Raw genomic sequence first — 17,363 nt, 5'->3', positions numbered from 1 at the left:
TTTTTTCCCCTCCCACATCTTTTTTTTTGTGTATTAAGTCTTTTGTAAATAATTTTCAATAACATTTTATACTTAAATACATTCACTACTAAGGCAACAATGCAAGCTTATAGTATAATTTTTGCATGGTGTATGCACAACGTATTTAAAATATACGCCTCTTCTAAAGCTTACTACAGAGGAAAAAAATATACATATATATTCGATAATCCATATTTATTTATTCATAACATAACAGAAAAAGAAATATAATAATATTGTAAAGTTTTAGATATTATCCAGAGTAAATGAATATTCTTTGTTTCATTTCTTTTATATTTAATTGTTTATGTCTTTAGTTTATATATATATATATTTTTTAAATAGTTCATCGTTATGTTGAGTTTTGATCAACTCTATGGGGGCTATCCTACAAATAATAAATAAATACATGCTATTAATTTAAATTTTTAAGGAAAAACTTAGTTAACATAATACCTTACATAAATAAAATTGCCATTGTATAAACGAGTGAAATCCTTGTAGCTTGGCCAAGTCAAGGTTATAATTTATTCCTTTCAGATCGCAAAGTTTAATCCATTTAGGCGGCAAACTTCTTCAATTAAAAACGAAGGTTATAACTGAAAAAGGGCCAGGTAATTATTGGGTTCCCAAGTGCCAAATTTGTTTACCTTTAATTTATCAGACTTTGATGTATCAAACTCTCTAACACAGCTTTGGAAAGTTACACAGCATGGAAAAACTAAATAGCAAACAAGGATTTTTTTCTCGTAAATTCTTAGTAAAACGTCTGATGGATCCCTCTGTAATTTTTATTTATTACTTGGTCTCCACCTTCAGGGTATAGTTTCAGTGTTGCCCTTCTACAAGTTAAAGTAATTCATAAGCTAATTTGCTCAAAATGAGAGTAATTTAAATATCCAACAAATTAAATAAAGATAAATTATAAATAAGGAAAACATTATTAATGTCATAATCAAGAAAAGTTAATACTCTTAGTAAATAAAATAAAATATATACAATAAACATATTTTTTAAAATTTAGGATTTTAGCTTAATTTAACAGTATATGTTTAGTACATTTGTGGGTGTATCTGTTAGTGATGTATTGTAGTCTTCAATTATTTTTATAGATAGTTGTCGGATATGGGAGTAAGAAAGAAAATGTTAAGTGCCAGTAAATTATGTGCACTCTTTAATTGTCTAGATCTGGTAGTCTGACATACTTAAAATTCTTGGGTAGCGAGGATAGTTGTGAATTATCCTCGGACATATGTTTTGAATAACATCTAATTTCCTTTAGCTTGAATCACATGTATTGCTTCAGACTGGATCAAAATAAGTCATTATTAGGCGTATTACTGTTTTGTATAATATTTTTTTTTTTAATAATTTATTTATTGATATTTACAACTGTATACACATATATACAACAAGTAAATTTGCGGTAGGTGACATAGTGACATGATAAAAACATGTCACTGATAGAACTCCAATAACATTTCTAGAGGAGAAGATCTCGAGGCCATCTTCTTTTCAGACGCCTAGGAGGATTATTAGGTAATGAAGGAGAAGCCAGGTTAGAAACAAGTGGATTTGGGTGGTTGAGAAGTTTATTATGGAAGGAACGGTATCTGGTTCTGGCCAAATCGGCAACATATGGAATATTGAGGTCCTGATGGATGACTTGATAAGTGACAAAGTAAGGAGCATTAAGGATTTTACGAAGGATTTTGGACTGTAAGGATTGGATTCTGGAGGAATTTGATGGTTTAGTGGAGCCCCAAAGCTCAACTCCGTATGTCCAGATAGGCCTTATAATAGTCATGTAGATCAGTCTTTTGTAATAGATTGGCAATTTAGACCGTTTGTCTAGTAAATGTTGCAATAGTCGGAATCTACGAGCAGTTTCTTGTCTTTTTAGTCTTGTATGAGGATTCCATGTCAGTCGTTTGTCGAGATGTAGTCCTAAGTAACGGATCTGTTCGACAGGAATGAGTGGGGTATTATTATAAGATACTGTAGGGCAAGACGAAGGTTTGCGTCGAAGGGTAAATGTGATTTGGTGGGATTTATTGGAATTTATTTTAATCCTCCAGTTTTGGCACCATTCTTCAAGGGTGTTGATGTGGGATTGAAGGGTTTGGGATACAATGTAAGGATCATTGTTCACTGACAATAGACATGTGTCATCGGCATACGTGGTGAGGATTGTGTTAGGATGGGTTGGAATTTCAGCTGTGAAAACTGTATATAGGATAGGACCAAGGATACTACCCTGAGGTACACCAGCAGACTGACGGAATAGGGATGAATAAGCGCCGTTGTAATTTACTTGAAATAATCTGTCGGAGAGATAAGAACGGATAATGAGGAAGTATGTAGGGAGTAGGAATTTACGGATCTTGTATAGCAGTCCTGGGTGCCAGACTCGATCAAAAGCCTGTTCTACATCAAGAAAGACTCCCGAGCAGTATATTCCGCGCTCCAATGAAGACGAGACAACATCAACCACACGATGGCATTGCTGGATAGTGGAGTGTGATGTTCGGAAACCAAACTGGTGATCTGGGATTATGTGATTGGAATCAAGGATAGGGTACAGGGGTCTTAAGATGAGTTTCTCAAGGATTTTGCCCATGATAGGTAACAAAGCGATAGGACGGTAGGAGGATGGGTTTGTATAATATTAATTTGTTTTTTGCAGATACTTTAAGATTTTTACTAATCTACTAAAGTATGAGGTAATTTTGCAGATTTTTTAGTTCTATTCCATTTGTTTTGTAGGTCATTGGAAAACATTAAAGATTTGTCCTGTTCTAATTCTAAGTAATCAACATACTGAACCCAAGAGATTGTAGTTCAATTAATAACTATGTTTTGAATTATGGAATTTTTTTATGGAAGAAGATAGTTAACCGTATGAAGTAGATTGTAGGAAGATAGAGGCCAATAAAGCTATCAAAATAGTAACAGAAAACTATTTATTATTAACCAACGTTTTGCCCCACTTTGCAGGGTTTCGTCAAGGCTAAATGAAAAAAAAAAGATACAAACATTATAGAATTGACAGAACATTATAATAAAAAACATTTCAAAACAATTTTTATGTTTATAAAGTATATAAAAAATAAATAATAATAATAGTATAAGGCAGTATACATGTAGGTGGACTAGAAACTAGTTGCTAATAAATACAACCAGGGCTCTGTTTCATAATAAAGTAAAAACTAATACTATTAGTCTAATCGATTTAACTTAATACAATTGCAATGACTTGTACAATAGCACTTTAGTACTATTTAACTCCTATAATATCACTAATAGTCCTCCCTATTATGAAAAAAACAAGTATTAGTGTAATTAACACGTTGTTTCCATACTTGTATTTTCAACTAATACTATTAGCTTTCATTATGAAACAGGACCCTGGTTGTATTTATTAATCCACCTACATGTATACATCCTTATATTATTATTATTATTTCTTTTTTATATACTTTATAAAGATAACAATTGTTTTGAAATGTTTTTTATTTTAATGTTCTGTCAATTCTATAATGTTTGTATCTTGTTTTTTCATTTGGCCCAGACGAAGCCGTTGGTTAACAATAAATAGTTTTCTTATACAATTATATTTTTGGTCTGAACTTTCAAGTTTGTCAACAGTCAAGAGAAGTATATTAAATATGATTAGTGATTGGCAGTAGAATTTATTTCCGACAACAATGAAATATCCTGCTGAACCAAGGTGCATAGTTTTGGATTATATTTTTAAATAAATAAGTAAATAGAAATTCGTTTTATCAACCATTTACTAGCAATGAAAGTTTCTAAAATGCCTACCCACAAATAATAATATATTCCTTAAATAAATAACGACAATAAATGTTCAGTGGTTAATACTTTTTTGATTGCTTTTGCTTACCTTTGGCTTGACGTGGAGTCGAAGTAAGTCTTGTAATGATGTTACAGCATCTTGTACTTCCATTTGATTTATAGCCCTAAGTTTTCTTTCATCTAGCTCGCTGTATCCAAGAAAGAGGAACACTCCTTGCTTCAAGTCGTACAGTTCTGTAATCAAACATTTTAGTAACGACATTTATTAGGTATTAAAATATCTTTTGTAGCTTGTACATTTTTTTCGGAAATAGTCATTTATGTAGGAAAATCTGTTCCTAATTAGGAGGATATTATATGATATATAACATTATAGTATAGATTATTACTTAAGCAATATTTTGAAACAGCAATACAGGAATTAAATTCTGACTTTTCTAAAAACCTTCCTATGAAATATCTTTAATTTTTTGTTTATTTGAACATCTCTCATCGTCATTAGTAATAAAATATAGATAAATATAAACAATGAAAAATTTTATAACTAACCGAACGTCAAATATTTTCCCAGGTTGAAACAAAATTAGAGTAGTATTATACAGTCGGAATGCAGCACATTTTAACTGAATTTATAAATAAGTCTTTTCTCGTTTTCATGGTTACTATGACAATTATCAGTTTTTACTTTCACCATTCGATGTATTAAATTAAGGTCAACTCACAGTAAGTGAATGTTTAAATTTCAAGATGAATAATAAGAGATAATTGTTGAAACATGTAAGATGGTGAAACTAATTTAATTTCCATAAAGTTTTATTATTTACAATACTTTACAAACAAAGTAGAAAATTCGACCAATTTTGTAATTAATTTAAATCCCACTCCATCGACCTTTGACCAGCTGATCGAGAACACACAAACCGAAAACAAGCTATCTACAGAACAAATACAGCTGTAGTTCTTCACCGCGTTGTAATTAAGTTTCGCAAACATGATAGGAAAATTACCTGGGGTTCGAGGATTTAGGCGAGGGATCAGGTGGGGTCCTTCAAGCTATATTTTCTATCCCTACCTTACTTTTTTTATGAGTCTAAATTAAATATACAGGTCGAATAATTAATTTTTTTTATTAAACCAACATCCAATCATCTCATCGATGGTACCGTGTATCGTTGCTTTGGTTTGATAGTGGGACTAATAAAAAAAATTTGTTTTTTCTTTACGTGTTCTAAAGATAGTGTAGTCTCGCTTTAGAGAACGGTAGGTATTTGCTAATTATAGTATCATCACTTCCTGTAAATAAAATTATTTAAACTGAAATAATAAAAACATACGTATTTATGTAAAAAAAACAACAAAAAAAACTAATTTTTATTTATTGCTAACCAAAAATATTCTATACCAACTTCCGATTTCTTCCTCGTCTCCTTCTATTTCTCCATTTAGCCGATCCCCACAATCTTGCGATTTTTTGCATTATCGCTAGTGTGTTTGGATTGAAAAAGCGATATTTTTGTTTTACAGTTTGCTATTTGTAGCCCATTCTATAAAAAATCATGAATCCTTTCCATGAATCTGATTCAGTTACCTTTATTATGATGTATTCTTCTTTCGATTACTTCTGACAATGTGGATTCTGATCTGTCCTAAACAAATTCCAAAAAACATTCATCGACGAATCCCTCCGAAAACCAATTATTGAGGAAGGAAGTGTGTTTTTTTTATTTTCCATGTATAAAATTCACAAAGATAATTATTCCAATCAACCGATGTGAGTTGAGACATCTCTAAATATTTTATACTTCTATTTTATTGAATCTGCAAACTATGTTTCAGCATCTCTAATATATTTTCTTTACCAAAATAAAGATTCATTTCATGGTCGTATGAACATTCTTAAAAGTTATTTATTCTGTAACACAATTGCCGTTTTCTCATCATTAACCACATGAAAAATGCTTTATAATGCGTACACCATGAGGTTACTTTTTTAAAATGAATATCAATAGTTGTTAATTTTATATAATCTAATTATTTAAGATTTTTTTCACTTATTTTTTTTTTCAATTTCTGTGTTGATTTTGTTTCCGACTTTTCTTCAAATATTGTATAATTTACAGTGAAAATATGACTTGGTTAATTCGAAGATATTTTTATCTAAAAACCAAAATGTTGAAAAATTGTTCGGAAAAATGGGTAAAGTACTGGTACAATATGCCAATTTGGTATATTTAGTTCTAAAAGGGAAAAATATCTAATATAAAAAAAGTAGAAGAATGCAATAAACTTTGATGTCAATATTTGAAAAAATGCATCTTCAAAAAGTTTATATGCTTCTCTTGTAAAATCGGCATTATGTAAGATATACTACTATTTAAGAAAAAACTTTATATCAATTAGATTTATTCAGTAATTGTTTTCATATTTAAACACATTATTAATATAAATCAGAATTTTCCCACCACTGCAATAATAAATCCATTCAAAATTTGTGTGTAAAAGAAATATATTAGAATTTAAAACTTTACAATCTAAACTTAATTACAGTTGATAATCAAGAAATAATGTAGAAAATCAGTTTATATTGGACGTGTTCCAGCCCCAAAAAATAAAATCAAACTGGCTTTGTACAGGATTTGGAAAGGAAAAATTGCACTGTGCACAGGTGTTGCAGATACAGTTTTTTTTTTTACTAAGTAGAATATGAAGAGGTTTTAATATGGAGAATTTTCTATTGAACATTATACATATAGCAAGTATAATGTTCAATAGAAAATTCCTTGGATTGCCTTTTGGCATTTTAAGGTATGTGAAGAGTCCAATGAAGGTAATGGTGGTAGGTGGCTTACGCCAGTGAATTATTGGAACGCTGAGATAAGGTGCTGTGCTACAAACTTATAGGAACAATAGGTAACCTTATACAAACTAATAGGAACAGGGTTCGAATCCGCCTATGGCAGATAATTATTTATCCATGAGTCAATTCTGTAGGTTATCTATCCCTCCTGGGTCCACCCAGCCTCACACAGTAGTTATAATACTATCTTTTGATACCTTAATATTTTATTTGATTGAGATAGATTGTAACGTTTCATAATAAAAACAATTCCATAAAAAAAAGGTCAAAGTAAGTAGGGTGAACTGGAGGGGTAAATGGTAATTTTTCACAAACTTGTTTGGTTAGGAGAGTTTCCATTTGTGATAAATTGAAATAAATCCAGTCTATAGACTTGCCCTCACTCGCTTCATTGCCTACCTTTGAATTAATTAATATTTTTAAACCAACTCTTTAATTTTCAGGTCCTTAAATAAATACATTAAATTAATTCGATAACGTCTTTCCTTATTTATTTATTTGCTTCATTTTTAGGTGTATATATTGATATTAATATATTCTGGATTTTCATTTTAAGTAAATTGATTATATTAATTTTTTAATTTGCTAAGGTGAAGAATATATTACTATTCTATATGTTGTACTTGTATCAAATTCCATTATAACATTTTGTCATTTATATACATACAGTTTAAACATTTTTAGAACCACATTATTTTTAAAAAAATAAACTATATGTATATAAATGACAAAATTTCACTGTGGAAATTGATAAAATTGAAAAATATGAGGATACAATAGTACATGAGTATGGGATAAATCCCGAAACGTTTTACAGGCACAAAATATAGAATAGTAGTTTATTTTAACTGGAAGCTTTCTTCACCTCAGCAATTTTTAAAAAAAAATATTAATATATTATATTAAATTATTGTTATTAAAATGACAACAGATCGTATGTAGTCCGAATCTGAATCATTGTTAGGTTAATATTATTATTTTTTTTAAATATCTGGAATGCCTTAGCGAATCATAACAGTGATCTAATTCTCTTGTGAAAGATGGTGTCATCATTGGGACCGATGAGCTGTTGTTTAGCAGATTTACCTGACCCGTCCCCCTTCTTCATTATAACTTCATTCATTTATTAGACAATAAACATTATTCGCTGATACATAAACATTATAGCACAAAACATTCGAAATATTCCTTTGAAACGTAAACCACGTTTCTATTCCAAATTCAAAAACAGGATGAATTGAACTGGGTTTGGACAGCAAAGGGCTGTGCTTTTAATCTTTAATCCTTTGTGGTGAAACCGTCAGAAGAGAAAATTTTTTTTCTTCCCATTCTATTGTTCATTGTGATTAGCTCGTTTAATTAATTGTATATCTCCAGTAGATTTTCAATGTGCATTTAATATTATTCAATGATATTAGTTCTGAAATTTAATTGAAAACGAAATAGTTTGGAGATTAATGGTGTATAAGATGTAAAGATGTATTTTGAAAAACAGATTATCTATTTTTAATTAATTAAAAGTATAAATAAATATAATTTTTTTTTAAACAATAAAATGTATATTAACCTTATATGCGGTTTTCCAATTATAACTTTGGTTTAGCAATGATAACTTTTTAAAATGTTGCACGATTTAATTAACTTAAGTCTCCTGTTCCCGTTTTAAATACATGTTTCCAAGATGATATAAGACCGTCATGAAATCTGGATTTAGTGGGGCGGATTGGCCGGGAATGATTGCCTTCTATTATTGCTGGTGTTATGTTAATAATAATAATAATCTGTATTTATTCTGGGATTGATCCCTTTAAAATAATTTACAGGCATCAAAATTAGGCTTTAGAGCCTTAGAGTAATTTACAAAATAGAGATGAAATTACAAGATGTCATAAAATAAAATAATACAGTGAATTTAAAAATATACAATTAAACAACCATAATTAACAGAATATATAAAATAATGATAAAATAAATAAAATGAAACCACTTGTCATATCATAAAACATAAGATGACTTCTGATAGTAAATGAAAAGAAAAAAAAAATGATAAAAAATCAAATACAATTAAACTAAAAAGTAATAAATGAACAGATATAATTTCTGCTATTGTACATATTTACAATTATAAATGAAGATCTAAAACATAAAATACAGAAAATATATAAAGCTTTTTGGAAATTTTCAATTGTTATACTTCCGGAATTGGATGGACAGAAGGTAGTCGATACGGGATTCGAGGATTGGAAGGGTGTTAGAACTACGAATAAAGGAGGAAATAGAATTCCATAGGGATGAGGAAAGATCTACCAAAGGCTGTGGTTCGATGGGGAGTTACATATAAGTCTGAAGGCCGTGAGCGGGTATTGCGGGAATGCACTGAGGACTTAAATTGAAGAATATCTGAGATGTACGATGGACGGCGGGATTGGATAACTTGATAGAGAAAGGAAATATTTACGATGGAAGGAGGGGTAAAGCCACTTCAACTCTTCATAAAATCGGGTGACAGAGGCGTCCCTGGGGACCCCAAAGATGAATCGTACAAAGCAATTATTTAACCGTTTTAATTTTGCTTCGAGATCCCCTGAGACACCCCTGTAAACCATACAGCAATAGTCAAAGTGGGGGAATATTTAGGAAGTAACCAGGAGCCTGCGGGTTTCAAAAGGAAGTATGTGACGAAAATAATTTAAACGCTTCAGGGTGAAAAAGACGTGGTTTTTCCAGGAGAGAGTTTGATATGTCATGTTATGTCACCGATACACATAGTGAAGAAATTATCGATTCGAAATATTTATTAATTTCCCAATAATAGCTCGGCCTAACCCTTGAAAATCAAAAAGTGTAGTCCTGATTTAAATAAAAATTTGCCACTTTCGTAAGGGGAAGATGATATTTTTCATAAGTAAAATAAAAATATGCATTTGTTGTGTGCAATGAATGAAATGAAAATCCAATTTTATTATTATTTGTTTTTACAGAACATGATAAATATATTAATTCTCAAATAATGAAATCGTTTTAAAATTTAATGTCGTACAATAATCAGTGATCACACCTCCCAGATTTGAGAACAACACTATTTACAATCAAAAATTAACAATCAGTTACTAATGTAAACACAAAATACAATCGGTTTTGAGAACCCTGAATCAGGTTTGTTTACAGAACATGAATAATACAGTTTGTTCTGTGTTCTGTGATCTTAATCTCCCAACTCTGGAGGAAAAAGCAGGACTACAGAACATCCTTGTGCTTCTCTTTTAAACACGTCACTGGTATTGAAAGCTAGTGACTTATCGTTAAAAATATTAACTGAATCTTTAATTTTTTTTATTTTATTATTTATTGATAGATATTACAATCTGCCACACAGTTGTGGGCAATAGGTAATAGTGATGAATGATCTCATACAAACTAAAATAAAATAAATAAATGAATAAAAAAAAAATAAATAAATAAATACAAAAAAAAAACTTCTTAAAATACATACAAACAGAAGAATAAACAAAATGAACATAATCAAACTATGTGTATGAAAAATAAATAAATAAAATTACATAATGATAAGATAATATAGTCTCTAATCACATTTACAGAATCTTTAATTTAGAATATTTTGGTTAGTTTAGGCATGATGCGTATACATTAGGTTTAAATACACACGTAATTGTTAATATGTACATATAATATATATATATATATATATATATATATATATATATATATATATAATGTCGCGAATGAATGGTCGCGCAAAACGGGGTATTGCTATAATCTATTCCTGCTAATTGCCATAATAAAAAAAAATATATTTTGAAAATTTGTTTGATATTTCAAACCTAATTGTCTGTTTAAAGTTATTTTGATATTCAGTAACATTTCTACCAATTAGTTTTTAAAGTGCTTGACATCCGAGAATTCTATACAAACTGCCAATTTCTATCTGCCATGTATTTCCTATTAATTTGTATCTACCTCACTGACAGAACGTTCAAAGTAAATCCTGATTTTTCAGCCCACCAATATTCCTCAAGATAGTATCTTAGTTCTCATTCTCGAGATGGTTTATAAAACGGACATCCCAACGCATCTGTCTTCACTACATATGAAACCTCTGATTGCCCAGTAAAAGATATATGAAAAGAACTTGACCTGGCCGACTGTGAACCCTGTTAGTCCTCCTCTAATGCAAGCCGGATTCAAAGAGATCCCGAGGTTTTGCTATTAATCTTGTAATTTATAAAGAAAACCTATAGAGGCTGATTTGGCTATAACTGAGTTATAAATAAATTGATTTACAGTCGTAACCCACTTTGCATGACCTATTTTTAAGCGAATCCACAATAGACAGATTTTTTTTTTTTGAAAGTGTTGAAAAGTGAAAATAATATCAATGTGAGAAATTGCCTCATTATGAGTATCAATAAGTATTAGTCAATAAATGGTATATAATTATCATAAAATAAAAAAAAAAAAAGAGTAAACTGTTTCGTAAAATTAAGATTTTTTTGCGTATCTATCACCTATAAATAAATTTATAGATACTTTTGATAATTATGGACAATTAAACAATAAAAAGACGGTAGAAAGAATTTAAAAAAATTATTTCAGAAGACCATTAAATGTACTTTAAGTAGTAATGATTAAATTGATGATCTTACCGCGCTAATAATTCTGGCGTGGTAATAACATGAGTTTTAAACTTGGTAATGATATTTCCGAAGAAATTCGCAGGACTAAGGTCACAATATATCTTTCCTGTAAACTGTCCTACTACATGCAATTATCATACTAAATATAATCAGTGAAATAATAAAGGTCGTGGCAATGACAAAAATAAAGGTAAGTGACTTAATTTAGGAAGTTTAGACAATCGCTTCCACAAGTACATTCTTCACTCAGTTAGTAGGTCGAAGAGCTCAGGGGTACAACTATATTCGTATAAAAAAAAAAATCCCCACTGTTCTCTATTTTTTAAGACCTAAAATGAGAGGAATGAGTTTGTAGACATATAAACACACGGCATTGCTAATAAAAATTAAAGAAAAATATGATCATGAATTCTTAAGTTATCGTTCGTAAATTTCACATGTACTGACTGTAATTAACAAAAAAAAAAAAAAAATAGGGATATTTGCTACAAAATTGAGAATGGAATATGGCGTGTTTATGAAACTTTAGTTGCCTACAGCAACTATATAATCAAATTATTCTTTAATATTCTCTTTTTATTAATGAAGAAATCATCGTAAAGTACTGGAAAAAAAATAATGGACAAAACCTTCCCCGTGAAATGAGAATCACTTACATAAGATTTTAAAATGTAAATTTTTAAACTTGATAGGTAAATGAATTTCTAACTTTATTGGTTTTGACTATTTTTTTTTTTATTTTACGAAATGACAATTAACCTAATAAAATTCATTTTACACAGGTTAAAGTCCATTTAAATTAACGATAAAATGTAGGTCAGGTTATCAAAAACCAATACATATGATTTTTGTGAGTAGTTCGATTTTCATGGAGATTTCAAGAAAAGTTACTTCTTCGATAATAAATAAATATCACGTTTAAGGCACTAATATGAGAAATTAAAATTTATATTAAATATTATATGTATATTAAATTAAATATACATATTTTATCTGTTACCTGGTGGAGGTCTCATGCAGATGAATCTTCCAGAATAACAAAGACACCTTCCCCTGTAGGCCTGGTATGCTGGAGCTGCGTGATTGTAGAATGCAAAGTCAGTTTGACATGGTAACCTTTCGACACAGATTGTGTTGCATGTCAACGAACCGTCCCGGCAGAGGCAAACCTCAGAGCAATCTGGTTCTCTCTCTCTGTATATCTAGAAATAAATAGAAGCATGTTAAAAGAAAAAAAATTAAACATGCATACATTAAACTCAGAGTCTAAATTTTCTTGCTGTAAAAAATCCTGAAATATACCATAAATTATCGGATAGAGAATCTTTAATTTCAATTTTTTTGTAAGATTATTTCAAGTTACTATATTACGAAATTATTAACTATTATAGAAAAATAATTATCCACTAAGTCAACGAAAAGAATTTTATTATATTAAATTTATAACTTTTCGCTTATGAACCATTCCCCACTATCAAATTATAATTTTGATCAATAGATAAAATAATTTGACAGACAACAGGTATGGAAATAATAAACAGCATTTTATAAGAAGTTGTCAAAGGTTTAAGTTATTTTTCTCTTTTAGTTTATAATAATTACAGCTCTCTTTTCTGTTTCATTTTTTATCCGCAAGCGTTTTCTCATGTATGAAAGTTACTTTTATATCGAGATCAAAATAATTTTCGATTATAAGAAAAAAAAGGTGGTCGGTGACTATGTTAGGGATCTACCAATTGTTTGTGTGATATTTGTGTAATGTGAATACGTGTACGCTATTATTATTTTTTTTTTATAGGAGAGTAAGTTGTAAGTAGTTTTTGAAACTTGGAGTTCTTTGGATCAATTTATTTTATTTGGGACAGAAGATTATTTTTTCTTAAGGGGATCAGAAAAAAAAATACTTAAAAAATTATATTTGTTATTACCACCTCGAGAAACCTTAAAATACGAATTTTTATAGAAAAAAAAATGTATTTGTCTTTAAATTTTTTTTTTTTTTGGAAAACCACAAAAATAGCGTAAAGGAGTGACGGTAGCAGCGTGGTTACGCGCCTGTCTGCCAACCCAAAGGTTCGAGTCCCCTGCCCTATACGGGATTTTTTCAAGCATATAATTATACAATATTCACTCACAGCCTCCCCCCGGGTATTTGTGAGGCCCGGTAGCCAATAGGAGGCACTCACAAAAAATAGGCGTGGGAGTGACGAACCCACCCTATGAAAACCACGTCATGAAACGTGCGATGTATATTACGCGTCTAGTTCAACACATTCACCACAAATGAAGCTCAAGATTCTGAAAACGAATGTATGGAATTTGTTAAGTTTGACTAAATGATAGGTTTTATTTCTCACATAACACAGTAATATTCCAAGAATGTTTAAAACAATTTAAACTCGATATACAAATATACAAAAAATATTGGAATAAATATGTTTATTCTGTCCGTTTCTGAGTATATAACATGTTTGTGAGCAAACGGCTCTAACGATTTCCGATTTTCATGCCTCAAATTATTCAAACTCACGAATTCCCACCTAAAATTCATTGCCTACATAAACATCCGTTCATATTCAGCATACCGATGAGTTATCGTTTGGTATAATTCAGGATTAATATACGTTTACGTATAACTGAATCTTAATTATACAACTCAAGTCATATTCTTCAGGGAGGCAACGTAATTGCTTATTACGTACACTATAGTCATAAGGTACGTAGCTTGACTAAATATGTGTGTTGAATAAACTTTCTTGATAATGTCGTATCGTTTATATGAATAAGCATGATATTAATAATAGTTCGAGTGAATTAAAGAGCAGAAGGAAACATATCTCAATCCGAGATTAACAATGATACTGAATAATTTAACATGAATAAAATATTATATAAATTTAGTTATGAACTTGAAATATAATTTACTTACCCTCTTACCATCTCCCTCAGCAATGTATTGAGATTTCTGTTCGGGTTTCTGAGCCACGCAGTATCCTACAACATTAAGTTCATTAAAATATTTATTCTATGACTCACACATATATATGTATCCCCTTTATATTAATTCAAATATACTTCATGTATAAATTTGTTTATGATAAAATAACCGAGATACCAACGAAGAAAAATTAACAAGAAATAGTTCTAAGTGAATTTAACTACTCTTCTTGATTACATTTAACCACAGAATTCGAAAGACAAAACCAAATACCATTTTTAGATATACATTTAATTAGATAATCGAATGGAGAAATAGAAACAAAATGTTGACGAAAAACTTATTCACTCTGGAAGATATATACACTATACCAACCAATGTCCAAAAAAAAAAAATATAAAATCAATACCACAAAAAATTTAATTAACCGGGCGCGAAAATTAACATCCCCTAAATACCTAGAAAGAGCAAATAATAAAGTGGTATATCTCCTTCAAACAAATGGGTATCCACTTAAACTAGTCTGTCAATTACTAAAGCAAATACTAACATTGATACATCAACCCCAAGAAACCAACAGCAAAAGATACTACACAATTCCTTATTTATCAAAACTACCAAAGAGGATTTCAAAAACTCTAAACAATAACCAAAATAAAAACGATCGCGCAATTACATAAAAAAACACGGCCAATTTATCCAAAGTTAACACCAATACGAAAGACAAAGATAAAATAGAGCTACAATCTAATACAGTAGGAGTATTCATGACCTTTAGTTTAACATGTTAAAGCGTGTTAAATGGAAAAACTTATGTTAAATGGAGAAATATTTCCTTCTTTTACCAAGTAAAAACGATGTTAAACGACATTGCTGAGAGTCTGTTACTTGGTCAGTTAAATGGAGTATGACATCACGAAACAGACCAGCTGAGCTTGTCATCATTTTATTTGTTGTCGTGTTAGGTTACTTACTCGTACTTTGTGTTTTGTCTTGTTTTTTCTTGTTTTTTCTTGTGTTTTGGACTTTTTAAAAAATATAATCAGTAACCAAACTTTTACACTTCTACTTTTCCCTTATTTTAGGAATGTTGAAATAAATTAGTTTAATCAAAACTTAGAATTAAACAATAACAAAAAAAGTTTTGGAAGGAAAGGTTACTAAACAAGTTGCTCAGAAAATCCACTAGGAGCTCTTATGCATTTATCATTTTACATGACTTTAAATAGGGCTGCTCACAATGCTAAACTTATAGCATTTAACATGGTAAAACATTTTACATTTAACACAATATCACTAACAACACCCCTAATGTACGACATTCCATGTGAAGAGAACTGCGGGAAATCCTATTTTGGTACTTCAGGGTATATCAACACAAATATAGTCGTACCTCTATAGTAAACAACCTGAACAAACTGCTCTCGCTACACATTTTATACAAACAAGACATAAATTCAAATTTGATGCACTAAAAACCATACATCGGGAAAAAAACAACTTTAAGCGAAATTTAAAAGAAATTATTGCTATAGAAAAATCCAAGAATCGTGCAATATAAAAAAAATTGGATGTACAAAATTTAAATTCATGTTACGCGAACCTAATTAATACATACAACACAATTAACAACAGTAAATATAAAAAGAAAAAATCCAAAAAAGAAATAAGACTGCCTGCTAGAAAGAATGGGCTATCTGTGTTCCTGGGCATGTTGGTATTGCAGGAAATGAGATGGCCGACAATGCTGCTAGAGAAGCGCTAGTCCTCCCAGGTAGAACCGCAGCACTTTTAACTGCAAAGGAACTTGCTCGCCCTTTAAAGGAATGCATTAATAAAAGATGGCAGGAAATGTGGGATGCAAGTCCATCCAGTAAGTTGAAATCTATAAAGAAAGATGTGAAGTCCTGGATTGCATCAAGCCGAAGTAGATGGAGCGAAGGAGTAGTGATCACCCGACTCAGAATAGGATATACCCGATTGACACACATCCACCTCATAACAGGAGAGGCCCCTCCAAAATGTTCGAAATGTAATAGTAATAGTAATCTGACCGTCAAAAACATTTTTGAAGAATGTCATCATTACAAATTAACTCTGAACCAGTTAGGGATACCAACAAATGTTCTAATGACCTTGAGAAACGACGAATCCGTAATAGAAAGAGTCATTAAATTCATCCATCAGACTAACTTCATAATCAGCCTTTAATTATTATGATTATATATTTATCATACCTTATTTTTAACATAAACAGAACAGTTACTTATCTTCTTTTCATTATCGTGACGATTATTAAACAAATTATAATTACCTAGCTAGATAATATTTCAAATCTCATGGTAATGAGTCCCAGTGGTGTGGGTCAGTACACCATACCAAAGCTATGACTGTGGAACAACTAGACCTTACCAAAACCAACAACCAACGGGCGTTGATGACCAGGCTGTTAAACGCCCTTTCAAAACCAACAAACAAACAAGACCAAAATCAAAGCAAACTCTCTACCTAAATTTCAAAACTTATTCCTTTCTAGTACAAACCTCGAGTTAGTTGGATCGCAATGATGTAAAACACACTGTAATAGATAAAGTAATTGTAATAGTTATTACCATGAGCATACCCAGCGGAGGGGCCCTCCTAGAAGTGACGAAAAATTATTAGTTTAATAAAAAAAATTGTTTTCAAGCCAATACTAATTTTAATAGCTAATAAAGTACTGATAAATTATGAATAATGTTCTTGAAATTTTAGTTTCATTCGCATTTTCCGTGCTGGAATGTAACAATCTAATTGAGTATGGCTTGCCCCCTCCCCTGATTGACTATGGCTTGCCTCCCCTAACTAGTTTTGACCCTTGGCACGCCCTTGGTTATTAATCTCAAATAATACTATGCACATGTAGTTTTATAATAATTAGTTGAAGAAAGTATTTGTTCTAAAAAACTGTTTCTTTTTTCATTGCAGGGCGTGCAAACAATAAATTAGTGAAAAATGCAGTCTTATTATAAGATCCTCAAGACCCACAAAAATATATATCTACAATAGTCAAGAAAAAAAGTAATAAAATATA

General features: G+C 30.3%; 1 protein-coding gene across 1 annotated transcript in view; it reads right to left on the bottom strand.

Moving 5' to 3' along the window:
- LOC106688870 (uncharacterized) overlaps positions 1-17,363 on the bottom strand; it is a gene marked incomplete in the record, with an annotated part of 79,735 nt that overhangs the window by 8,906 nt on the left and 53,466 nt on the right. The window contains 3 exon segments of the mRNA XM_014433551.3: positions 3,929-4,074; positions 12,353-12,554; positions 14,282-14,346. Of these exon segments, the coding sequence (XP_014289037.1) occupies positions 3,929-4,074; positions 12,353-12,554; positions 14,282-14,346 (413 nt within the window).

This window comes from Halyomorpha halys, unplaced genomic scaffold (assembly GCF_000696795.3).
Source record: "Halyomorpha halys isolate HHAL.00 unplaced genomic scaffold, Hhal_1.1 Scaffold1223.1, whole genome shotgun sequence".
Taxonomy (NCBI): Eukaryota; Metazoa; Arthropoda; class Insecta; order Hemiptera; family Pentatomidae; genus Halyomorpha; species Halyomorpha halys.
Note: the sequence above shows the minus strand (reverse complement) of the source record. Positions and strands in the feature narration are given on the sequence as shown.